Genomic DNA, 13,025 nt, shown 5'->3' on the forward strand with positions numbered 1-13,025 from the left:
GCATGCAGGTAGATGGGACATGCCACACCCGTCAACTTGTTTGTCGCACACATTTCCATACATTTTTTCATGTCGCGCGACTAGTCGGCCGACAAAGTTGCACGGTGTGGCCCGGCCCTAACGGTTATACGAATAATCAGTGTAACAAGAGAAGCCTTTATCTCGCTGTGTTACAAATGGTTGCAAACCACGTGGCCGCATGGTCATTTCATACTTTTGTCTCGGCTTTTGTCATTTTAAGCTTTATCTACATGGTAGATAAAATGTTCTTTAAGAAGAACATCGATTTAAAGTAGTATTTCTAAAAGTATTTTTAAATAGTCTTAAAGTAAAATAAGTTTTACTTTTAAATATCATCCTCTAATGGTGAACCTCTAATGGTGAACACTGTATCTTATTCAGCGTATAACTTTTCTTTTGAAATGAGTCCAGAATATCAGAGTAGATCCCTACGATCCTAGGCATAGTGCACAACAGTGTCACAGAAACCCAGAACGCGAAGTTGATCCCGGCTCAAGTTATTCAACCGACACATTAGAGAGCTACGAAAATGTTGAATTTTTTATGACTGAAACAAAAAGTGGAGGGCAAATTTTCGTCGTCAAATTTTCCCCACCTGCTCCCCAGCACGGCATCAGTAGCCATTTTCTCGGTGAAGCGTAAACGTGTGTACCTTTTCATTTCGGTATGCTAAATCCTCCCCCTGCTTTTTCAGGCCCACTCTGTCACTCATCCCCTACCCAGAATCTCCTCCCAGTCTTGTCCTTATCCCACTTTCTCATGCGAAGTGACTCGCCCTTTACCCACTCTCCACCGGGACCGAGGAATACCGGAGTACATAGTTTACATAAAGGATATTTTGCCTTTTTTTCACTAACAATAGATTCGCTTCTCATATATGTGTTTTTCTTTTGCAGATGCGTTCACATAACCGACATAGGAGTAGGTTACATAAGCACCATGCTCTCCCTTTCGGCACTCTTCTTGAGATGGTGCTCGCAAGTTAGAGACTTTGGGCTGCAACACTTGTGCGGAATGAGGAACCTTCAGATATTATCGTTAGCTGGTGAGTTACATTTTTTTCCTATTTTATATTAATGCTTTAACGACCGGCACTTTTCTTAACGAACTTACTTACGACGAATACCAACATAAAGCATAAAGAAACTAGTTTATAAAAAAAATCCTAGATTACAGTGCTTTTTTTTATTCAAACAATCATGCACACTTATCATTACAGATCACTCCAATGTGACGATTGTACTATACTGATCAAGAAACATCAATTATAAATACTCAATTATTCTATATTTTACATTAAACACGACATATAGTCAGCAGCATAGGTCGGTCGTTAAGCTTCTGCTTAACACCGAGAGGCGCCGGGTTCGATCTTATGAGCTGACCTCGATTGAAACGATTTTTTCTGAGTATATCTGTAATGCTGCTGGTCAGATCTAGATATTTGTGACTCCTCATCGACTCAAAGTCGATCGTTTCCTATCAGAGTTTGCCAATTTTCTCTGATTTCATTTTTGAAACAGATCCCGATTAAAAATTGGCTAAAATCTTTCCTACCTACTATGTCACCACTATTTGAGTATGATTAATGTACAATAAAATGTATGTAAAATTCATAGATTTCTCGTTAAATTGCGAGTTTAAGTCAGTGTCTTGTAATTCAGCGACTTGTATAATAAAATAAAAATGCTGTATTGTTTGTAATTGGCCAGGAAGGCGCATTGGGGTTTACCTGTAAGGCCTTCCTGGTATAAAATGTTATTAAATAAATATATGGTGAAATATTGTATAGAAGCATTGTAAGCATTATACAAAACAAATACAATCAACATCCATGAATAAATTTGTAACATTTATACAAATTAGCAAAAGATCGGGATGGTGAATAACTCAAATTTTCGCGAGAGAGATAGGACAGGAATGCCAATTTGTAAGAGCCGTTTCAATGAAAATTAGATAAATTGGCAAATTCTGATATGAAACGATCGACTTAGAGTCACATATCCAAGAGTTTATCAGACAATATCTTATTTTATACATTCCATTGGGCATAACATCTTATATTGGATTACATTTGGACTTATGTATTTAGGGATGACAAAATACGCCAATTTTAATGGTGAGATAAAAAATAGTATATATTTATCTTTTACTAGTGGCCCCGGTGCAAAAACAAGTTTGTAGCTCTACGCAAAACAAGTTTAACCGTGCGCATGCTTCGCGCCTCTTTATCGTCGGCGGTCATATCGCACCGTGTCACTCGCTCTGGCAATTTATTTCGCATAGATTCACGATATGCGAAACGTGCTCTTATTTCAAATGTATAAAAATGTATTAATACCGTATCCGCCACGAAAGGACGAACGAACAAACAGGCGGACAGCTTAACCTTTTAAACAAAGTATATTTTGGGGGTGAAAGCATGACTGTTTAATGTGACGGCTGGTAAGGAAGTAATGTGTGATCGAATTTGGCCCCAAATTGCAGGATGGTGACACAAACTTGACCATGTCGTAGAGCCCCACAATATAAATATACATAATTTGATTATTAAAAAGAGCTAACCTTTAGAATTGTATATATGTCTGTATGTATATTTGTGATTTTTTTTATTTTTTATTCACACTATAATTCTGGTCCAAAACTCACAATGAAATGAGTTTCGACCTTATTAAAATTCATTTACGGGACTAAATTAGATTTGTAACTTGTGAAATTTTGATCGCAGCATTGTACCCTGCTCGAACACATGCAAGTAAGGCTGCGTGCGAGCAAAGTGTAAGCTATATAGCGTAATTGCGTATGTGCGAGCAGGATTCAATATGAAATCAACACAATTATTACACATTTTAAATGAATTATGTAAGTTTTGATACAATTGTGCTAGAAGACATGGACGGTGGTGTTAAATAAGACTCGCTGGACAGTTTAAAACGTTTATTACACGGCAGAGAGCCGCAGAAATCTGATCGCTCGTTAAGCGTCACCTGGCATGATGACCAACTCAACCATTCTTCAACGCATGCGTGCCAACCCAATCATTCATACATGCATTTCTCTAGGCTATAAAACTAAATTCCACACAATTATGACTGATTATGTTATATTTTGTTGCAGGTTGTCCGTTGTTGACATCGAGTGGACTGTCAAGTTTAATCCAACTGAGACACATGCAAGAATTGGAACTGACCAACTGTCCCGGTGCTTCGCGGGAGTTATTCGACTATCTCCACGAACATTTACCACGATGCCTCATAATAGAATAGAAGATAGTCAAAACGGACACACTCCACATTACTACGACAATTATATTATAACACACTCATAGTACGTTCTATAGAGAGTCAATTTCTCGGTGTTTCTTTATGTTTCGTTTCCATTGTTCTTATTTTCGACAACAAAATATGAAAATCGCGAAACTTGTACGTAGTAAGATTTATGTATATTACATAAGAAATTGATTATAAACGCTTTCAACTTTGTTCACATTTGATGAACAGTTTATGAATACAATGTGTGATCAAAAATGCGGTGCAATACAAATTTAAGGTGTTCTTTTACTTCTATATAAAACTCCTTTGGAATCATCTTTGGTTATTATCAGGGGCGTCATTTAGGGGGGGGCTGGGGTGGGCAACCACCCCCCCCTAGATTTGAACGAGACTATCCACGTTGTTTAATGTATTATTATGAATTAAAATACTAAACCAACAAACCTTTAATAGATTTTTAAAATTATGTTACTATTAATTTTATTGATAAAAATAAAAATAAATTATTAAAAGAAATAGTTAAAATTTCGATGCGGTGCAAACGATCGACAAGTGCCAGACAAACTGAACCACAGATTAACGACACGTGTACCTTATGCGTGCGCACTACTCGCACTTACACTAAGCTAAATCTACCCGAAGTCCCGACATACCTACCCTGTATACGTTATGTGCTTCTGATACTTTAGTTCCGAATTTTGCCTTATTAAACTCGCCAGAAAGATCCAACTCAATTTTAATAATTACCATTTTAATAATTGCATCTGTGCACATCGAAAGGTTACGCATCATCTGATGTGCAATCTATCATTCGTGAAGTCGAGAATTGCGTTTAAAGCAAACATCCAGTTAATGTGGTTCAGTCTGTCTGGCGCTTGTCGATCGTTTGCACCAAACCCTTCAAATTCATATACGCTCATCTTTTTACACAAAAAATGCACCCCATGGTCAAAAATTTTGCCTTCCCCCCCCCCCTGGGAAAAGCTGAAATGACGCTCCTGGTTATTATGAAAAATAGCAACCAAATGAGATGTGTATGGTATGTAAGGACAGTCAATGTTTTTACACAAAAAATCTTATAAATAATGCAATATCTGAACTACCAAAAAAAATTGATATTGTGCGTAATCACCTTATTTTTTGATCACTCTTCGTATGATTATATTTATATATATGTACGTATGTAAAACTTTAAGTATTTTATTTTATGTTGATAATATTATTTGTATATATTATTGTTACGATCATTTTGTTTTGTATACGTTGTTTCTTTACAGCAAGATGATTTTTTTTTAATTTATCATTCACATATGTAAGTCGATTGAAATCGTGTAAGCGCTGCTTTAGGGTTTAGAATGAATCTAGCGTTATCTTATGTACGGGAAAAATTAATTAGTTAATTTTAAAAGTTCTTGTGTGGAAACTTTGCGTCGGAGCGGGCGAGGAAAGTTTTAAAATTATTACACTGAAGGGTATTAATTAATTTTCGTATTCTTTTAAAATATTCAAAATTAAATTCTGTCGGTATTAATTTTTATCCTAAATCTGTGTAAGAATCTTTGTGTGTTATTTAATTTTTAAATGTATCAAAAGCATGTGAAGGAACGATACGTTTTAGCGAGAGCGCACATACATATAATATAATAACTTATACTGTCGGCCAAAAGTTTGAAAGCACTCTTGTTTTGTGTTTAATAGTACCTAAGTTACACTGCTACACTGTTTTTTATTAATTTCATCAGGATTAAACAACCCTCGTACTTCTATATAAATGTTGAAGAGTATTTTAAGTTGTAAAATAGGAAATAAAACAAACATGGGGTGCAAATGTTCATATTTCTAAGAGCAGTGTCTTATTAGATTCAAACTCAACATTTTTTTTATAGTCAATTGTAGTCGTTTTTGAAATAATTCATCACTTTTTATTATATGTATATTAAAAGAAAAACATCCTTGCGGGGGCGGTTGATTATTTGTTTTAATTAAGTTTGCAAATGAAAGCAAGATACAAAAACATGAATACTTCTGAACTTTTAGCTGGAAGTATGTATGAAAAATGAAATATTCTTTTCAACTACAAATCATACACAGTATTGTTCGTTTTTTTGTAACCGATTCAATCAAGTGGTAAAAAGTTTACATTTTCAAATGAAAAAAAAATGAAAACACGGAACAAAGGTCTAAGACTGAATAAATCTATGACTTATCTAAGAATATGCGACTTTTTCTACAAAAATTTTATAATCTTAAAAGATGTGACACAATGTATTTTCAAAATCTCAACGACGTATGATGACGATGATGATGATGATGATGATGATGCTAACCAATCATCCAGTCAGAATCTTAAATCGACGGACGCTAACTAGTTCCTCAATGGTTTATAATTTAACATTTTAGTTACCGTAGTTGTTGTGTTTATTGATTTCGATTCCGAGTTGTCCATTATACATATATTAAATTCTAATACATTACTTTACATTCTAGATTAGTAAATAATGTACACACAAACAAATGAAGTGAACATAAAAAACGCTTAGTAAAAGTATCTCGGTAGAATATTTTAAACGTCGACAGGAGATTTATTTTAGAAATTACTGCTAAACGCGACTGGTAAAAACGATAAATTATTACACTCATCTTAGAAACGCCACTGACCTTTATATACATAAATATATATATTAAATGAATGTGAAAATTTGTGATAGCTTACCTTAATACCGAACAATTGAGAGCACGTTGTATACTTTGACTATAAGATGCATCTATTTATAACCGAAGACTGCAATGTGCTTTCAATTTAGTCACGACAAGACATTCAAACATAATGTAAGACTTTTCAAAAATACCTTATAATATAATTACGCTGTTTAAATTTCACTTTTTTACGACTTCATATTCAATAAGTGCATATACAAAAAAAAAAATACTAATAATAGTTCGGATAAAATACAGATGATCATATAAAATCACTGGATTTGCTATTTTGACGCACCCTTATTGTAAATATTATATTAAATAAATAAAAAATATATACCTACCTATATATATTTCCTGCTCAATATTGTAAATGTATTAAAAAAATAATAAAATTAAAAAATTTGGAAGGAAAATTGTATCTAGTATAGCTTCGTTAAACATAAAGGCTAAAATTCTGCATATATGTACAGCCATCTGCATATATACAGCCTCTATGATTAGCGAACGCTGTACCGTTCAACGTATTGCACATCTGCTCTGTGAGCCGAGGATTAAAAAATTACACAAAGCCGCCAGGATTGATTTTCTTTACTTATTCGTATTAAGTTTTGATCCACATTCCAAAAGTATTATGTATATTTAGTTACATCAAATTTCATACAAGCGGAATAATCATTATATATCTATTATGTATACTTTATGTGCATTAGCTACTGGGACCTAAAAAAAAGATACAAAAATGCCATATACGTGTAAACAAAACTGTGAATCTTTCAATATAAATATATATATATATATATATATATATATATATATATATATATATATATATATATATATATCATATATTATTAATACATAATCATCACAATGTCATTATTATATAGTCGGCAATGAAAAGAATAGTGTTGTTTAGATTAGTACGGTGTGTTCGAAATGGAATAAATATTAATATACATATACATATATATGATTAATGATAATGCAAATTTGGAAACGTTTGATTTTTTTTGTTGTGCAATTGATATATTATGCTTAAAAGAGTAAGGTGCAAGTACTAGATCTATTTTATTTTTAGACGACACGTTTGTGTGTAAATAATGTACCATAGTTGTATTTGTCATGTGACGATTGGTGTGTAATAAATAATATAAAACAAATAATGGCATGAATATATATATATGTATTTGTGCACGGTATTCCATAAATCCTTAAGCGTGTGTGCGAACACGGAGCGTTTTGACTCGTTGACTTCGACGAACGATTAGAAATTGATGATAACGTCCATTTTGTCCAGAAATATTTTTAATCGATAAGAATTTCGACTGCTTATGATAGAGATCATATTTAACTATGCTATCAATAAGTGAAACACCTGTGAGAATACTATTATAGACTGTATTCTATAACATTTCAGCTTTCTTCATGTTTTTGTTTACTTTTGTAATTGTTTCGGTTCGTTTGACGATTGTTTTATAATGTAACGAAATCAAAATGCAAAACCTTAGTCAAATTATCCACATATTATATATAAAACATCAAAGCCACATACAAAAGATTACTTTGGATATTATAAAGCAAAGACGGCAACGGAGCAAATTATAGACTTCAATCTGAATTTAAACATTAATAATCTTGAACAAACGTAATCTAACCAAAAATTTGTCTTACTTATTCAACAGATATTATATTACAAATAAATAAAGGTTGTGGCTATTTGCAGGTACTATATCTGTGAATTATTGGCTATTTGCAGGTACTATATCTGCAACAGGCGCAACGCAATTTATTTGCCTCATGTATAATGAACGATTTATTAAACAAGTCTAGCATACATTAAATGTAAGAAATTATAATCGGATTATAAGTTAACGCGCATGCGCAGAAGGCTTTGCGCCTGTCGCAGATATTGTACCTACAAATAGTCAATAATTCGCAGATATAGTACCTGCAAATAGCCAATAATTCGTAGATATAGTACCTGCAAATAGCCACAACCATAAATAAAAGCGTTCAACAACTAAAGCTAGCCAAAATTTAACGTTATGTATTTATATTTTGGGAAATTTGTCTATTTGAAAAGGTATTAGATATCAAACAGCGCACGATATTCCATCAACTACCAAAATTCTTATTCTTTCCATTTTACACGAAAGATATGAAGATAATACAAATATAGACTTAATATTTCCAAGGTTTAAAATTTAATTTTGTACATATAATACATTACTTATAATAAATCACCCTGTGAAAAAAATGTCAAAATATTCAATATGAATTTGTTCATGTGTTCAAAAATTGTGATGAATCTCCGAACTCAAAAAATTCGCTTGATGCGGTCAAAGTTTGTGATTTGCTTCGTTGGGCGATCATCGTGAAGTCACCGTTAACCCTAAATTAAAATTAGTTTATTATTAAAATCAATTCCAATAGACGTGAACGAATTGTGATTAAATTATTGCGAGGCGAGCTATTTTCAGTTTCGTCGGTATCGGCTCGGAAATATTCCGCAATTGTATTATGAATCTAATTGTGGATCTACAATCAATGATGCAATTTGGTGTATATTCTAAATAAATAAATATAAAAATGTGTCATAAAAAGCTATATGGGAAAATATGTGTTTGAAAAATGGTATTATAAATCATTATACGGATAAGATCAAAAAAATTATTATATGCTAGCGACTAGGGGACTATTGTATATAAGAAAAAAGCAATACCAAAAAAAATTTGAGAACAATGACAAAGCGGAAAATGACTGTGAAAAAAAGTGTTTGTTATTCTCTAATTCTGTTACCTTGTATTCTTATATAAATAATGAGTTATCTTGTTCTTTCTTTGATTATTGCCCTAATTATGTCTATTTGTTCTTAACGGGCAGGTGCAAATTGCATATAGATATTTGTATGTGAAATTTCCTCTTAGGAGTCTTATGCTAATAAAAAATACAAACATGAAATGCGTTTTTCCTCTATTTACTACCATCATACATATACCCGACTTCTATACATAACGTTTAATTGCTAAAATCAAAGAATATACACATCTACACATATAAATAATGAAGCTCTGGGACGTCATTTCAACTTTTTACAGGCCAAAGTTGACTTTTTAGAAGCTTTTGATCAACATCTTGCAGTTCTGATAACTTGTTGCCGTTTCTGCTGGCTATAATTGATTTGATTACGATTCATAGTATTTCAAATCACGTGCATGTTCCTGCCTGATCAAATCTAAATGACCAAAGATTATCCCCAAATATTATCACTGATAATGCTCATTATTGAAAAATCTCAGCTCGAATTTCATGGACTGCTCGAATTATCCTAAAACTTTATTAAAGTTCACGTACATATATTTTGCAGTGACGGTAAAATATATATGTTTTGTTATCAATTAGTTTTGTGAAATAAACTAATCCTTTCTATTCTTTAAATTGAAAATTAGAATACAGCTTTTTTTATAGTTGTCTTCGACCGTATGATTTATCATATCAGTATTTCTATGGTGATTGCTGTATTCAATTTTGTAAATATATTTTATAAAAAAATGTATGGACCGCAAGACGTACGAAGATCCATCCTCAAAGAGCCGACACTTTCCTCAACATGCAGGAAAACGGTTCTTTCACACTTTGGCCATATTGCCAGGAAGAATGTGGAAAGTCTGGAAAGGCTGGTAGTCACCGGAACAACGCTGAGCATTGAGAAAAGGAGGAAGAAGACATTTTCACGCCACCTATTATCAACGATATCTATCTTATAGATATTTATCACTGTGCTGTACTCTTCATTAGAATGAAATATTCAATTTGAGAAGTATATACGTAAGTAACGCAAATAAAACCAGACAATTCCGACATCTGAGGATTTGAAATCTTTTCTGAATATTACCGATAAATTCATTGGAAAAGAAGTTAAGATTTAAACCATAGAAAAATATATTATTTTTTATTTATTTATCGATATTTGGATAAAGATATGCTGGCATGATACTTATGAATGCAAGTTTGAAACTAAATCTTGTAATTTTTTTTTGTATGAAGTTTGGAGGATTTAAAAACACTGTATTGACAGCCTTTGAATGAAATTTTATTAAAAACACAGCATATGTGTTTACAGCCTTTAGTAAGTTAATAAGAAAAATACATATCCATTAAATTATCGTAGATTGAAAAGGTCTTACATGTATATAATACATTCTAGGATCATGTCCAATTCATTGATTGGTAAATAATAAGTTGGGCTTGGAAAGAGGTATGATTAAATAAAACTCAAACATACAAACATCAATTTCATATATACATAGATATAAATATTATTTACAAGTCGTACAAACAATATATAAATACATCGTTTACATAAAGTCAATCAATCTTCATCCCTCTCTTCCCCTTCCCCGTCTTCTTCTTGAACATTTGCATTATTCTCCCACCACGTAAGAAGACCCAATCCCGGTTCGTTAATGGTCGCCAATAGCCGGTAAGGAGTCTTGGAATTATTAGAGCCTCCTTCAGCTACGTTAGAAGTAGTATTACTACTGCTAGAATGGTCTAAGCCTGGCGGCTCAGCCGGTGAAGTTTCTTGAAAGCTTTCCGACGTGACGCGAAATCGAATAGTTTCACCTAAAAATACCCACAAAATTAATGAAATACGAAAACAACAAATGAAATTAGAATTTTCATTAATTACCAGCGTCCATGAAAAGATCATGCTTCTCCTCATTTTCACCCGGATATTCCCATACCCAAGCTTGGTCGGTTTCGTCGAATCGGGAAGGATGTTGCAATCCACTGACAGGTATCAAGATATCATCGAAGAAGCCGAGAGTAACTAAAAATACATTACTGTGAATTTGAATGTACTGAAAAATATAAGATTTTTTTTATCAGGAATATTGTTACCATGGACACCATCTCTGCTACAACTTCTTATTTTACCGATTAGAATCTCTTCGACGTCGGGTCTGAATACAATATACCTAAAGTTAACTTCAGTGTATGAGGCTCCATCTCCGGGAAATATATAGGAATGGCCTAGTTTGGTTATGTCGAATAATGCAATACACAACCCCACGTTTAATACTACCTGCAAATTGATACGAGATATGAATACTGTATAGCTAACATTGATTGATAATTAATTTACTAAAACTTATTTAAAGAAAATGCGAATATGCATACCTTATTTGCTAATTTTCTATTTAATTCAGTAGAAACTGATGTTGCTAGAGGTAATTTCAATAGAGCTGGTGGTGTGCGCGCCAATTGGCGCATTTCCGATAGAACGAACATAGTTATGGCGAATATTAGCTAAAGAGAACAATCATATTTCTTTTTGATGTAAAATCAAAACTAAACTACATCAGCCTGCCTCATAACCTCCCAACGAACATACCGGTTGAAATGAGAAACGTCACATTCGTTACCATCAATGTTGCCACATCGGAATAATACAAGAACTGTCATTTTATATTCACGATTTTTCCCAAAGATCATACGAGGCGTATTAGTTCGCTAATAATTATATTATTATATATATTACGTGTTAGTGCAAATAACTTGCAGATTTGTGAAAAAAATTAAAAAGCCGTAGCCAATTGTTAAGACATTCCACTAAGACAAATTAATATTGGTCTCGTATAAATAGGCATTCTGGGATAATGGAATGTCTGTCAACCATTTATCAAGCTACCACATTGGGGCATGTTATACTAGTAGCGTCGCCAGGCCCGTGCGGGGAGTGCGGTCTGCACCAGGTAACATCATTTTTGGGGTGGCACCAAATTCTTCAAACTGAAAAACGCTACTTCAAAATATTCGTTGTATGACGGTCCTCTAGCGGCTACACGTCTCATTGAAATTCTGTATATATACAGCTACCGTGAAATCTGTCTGGTACAGCTATATATAGCATCAAATATGAGCCATAATTGGCTTTTATTCAAACATACTGTTGCGTTGGGGTGGGTGGGGGATCCAAGTGAAAGGCCAAAGTCGTGTCACAGCATTTATTGGTGATTAAGGAGATACACGCACTGGCAGTGCTCAGTCCAGAATGTCTTGATATCGCCTAAGTACCGCCTTATAAGGAGCAGGTCTCTCAGGACATCTTCGACGTCTGATTTGTTTACCTATTGTTATGGTCACGTACTCGGATATGTATTCCCACTACATTCGGTCCCACGGTACCACGGCATCGGTCACTTCTGAGAAGGGACCAAATAGCGGCCATTGTTTAGCCTACATGCACTTAGAGTCTAGATATAATCCTTGAAACCAATTATAACGGTCACACAGTCTCTGGGATGCTACTCGGGCTAATCCGATTGCAACTACTCGGCGGCTCTTTTAAGTATACGTAACAATACTCTATATGGTAAACGGGTTATTCCGCAAAAAGCGATCTCACGCATATCACTCAAATCTCGATCACGGAACATCTGACATTCGAGTTCTTGTTTGATTGATAGAGTTTTTGGGTGCCAGTCTATCTATCGTATATTGTCTTCTAATAGCACTTGACAATCAGTTTATATATTGTTTGATTCAAACAAATATTCCCTGGCTATTTTGGGGCCGGGAAAACAAGAGAAATCTCACTCTATGGACCATGCTATACGATTAATATTATTAACAGTTTCACACGTATCAAGATCCGTATTGATAGTGTAATAATAGTTTAGTGTCGCGATAATCAGTAGTGTATCAGGGCTACATATTTTAAAGTTGACGCTACTAAAATTACGTATTGACTGTGTAGCATGTGCTTATTGGATGAGAACATTTTATTAAGTAATTGGATTATTGGTCACATTGCGATCGCCCAAACGAAAATATTTGCCATGAAAATCGCGAATACGGAATATTTGACACTCGAGTTTTCGGTAGTATGATGGTATAGGGCAGTTAAAGGTTTCGACCGTTTCCCAGCCTATGGAAACTCAGTTGAGTTTGGAAGAGGATCGTTTATTTTTGTTCAATTGTTACAATGGTTATTGTATGTACGAAGAGGTTGAGCTTCGGAGAAGT

At 33.7% G+C, this 13,025-nt stretch overlaps 2 protein-coding genes across 2 annotated transcripts in view; one reads left to right on the forward strand and one right to left on the reverse strand.

The window, feature by feature from the left end:
- The window catches only part of LOC143919316 (uncharacterized), a 124,662-nt gene extending 120,881 nt beyond the window's left edge, over nucleotides 1–3,781 (forward strand). Inside the window, exons 5-6 of the mRNA XM_077441572.1 lie at nucleotides 918–1,066; nucleotides 3,139–3,781. Of these exons, the coding sequence (XP_077297698.1) occupies nucleotides 918–1,066; nucleotides 3,139–3,287 (298 nt within the window). The 3' untranslated portion in view covers nucleotides 3,288–3,781. The remainder of the gene's footprint in view (nucleotides 1–917; nucleotides 1,067–3,138) is intronic.
- A 6,285-nt stretch (nucleotides 3,782–10,066) lies between these two features.
- Nucleotides 10,067–11,460, reverse strand: Polr3H (RNA polymerase III subunit H). Its single transcript, XM_077440737.1, has 4 exons — nucleotides 11,178–11,460; nucleotides 10,899–11,082; nucleotides 10,687–10,827; nucleotides 10,067–10,619 (listed from the first exon to the last, which is right to left on the reverse strand). The coding sequence occupies exons 1-4, from the start codon at nucleotides 11,286–11,288 to the stop codon at nucleotides 10,366–10,368; spliced, it is 690 nt and encodes a 229-aa protein (XP_077296863.1). The 5' UTR covers nucleotides 11,289–11,460; the 3' UTR covers nucleotides 10,067–10,365.
- Between the last annotated feature and the right edge of the window lie 1,565 nt (nucleotides 11,461–13,025).

The sequence above is a fragment of the Arctopsyche grandis genome, chromosome 11 (genome assembly GCF_051622035.1).
Source record: "Arctopsyche grandis isolate Sample6627 chromosome 11, ASM5162203v2, whole genome shotgun sequence".
Classification (NCBI taxonomy): domain Eukaryota; kingdom Metazoa; phylum Arthropoda; class Insecta; order Trichoptera; family Hydropsychidae; genus Arctopsyche; species Arctopsyche grandis.

What these genes read in the sequence shown, in the direction of transcription:
- Polr3H (XM_077440737.1), bottom strand. Translation starts at nt 11,288, where the DNA reads ATGTTCGTTCTATCGGAAATGCGCCAATTGGCGCGCACACCACCAGCT. An exon ending in TAGCAGAGATGGTGTCCATG is followed by an intron (nt 10,828 to 10,898) that starts GTAACAATATTC and finishes ATGTATTTTTAG; the next exon opens with TTACTCTCGGCTTCTTCGAT. An exon ending in TGATCTTTTCATGGACGCTG is followed by an intron (nt 10,620 to 10,686) that starts GTAATTAATGAA and finishes GGGTATTTTTAG; the next exon opens with GTGAAACTATTCGATTTCGC.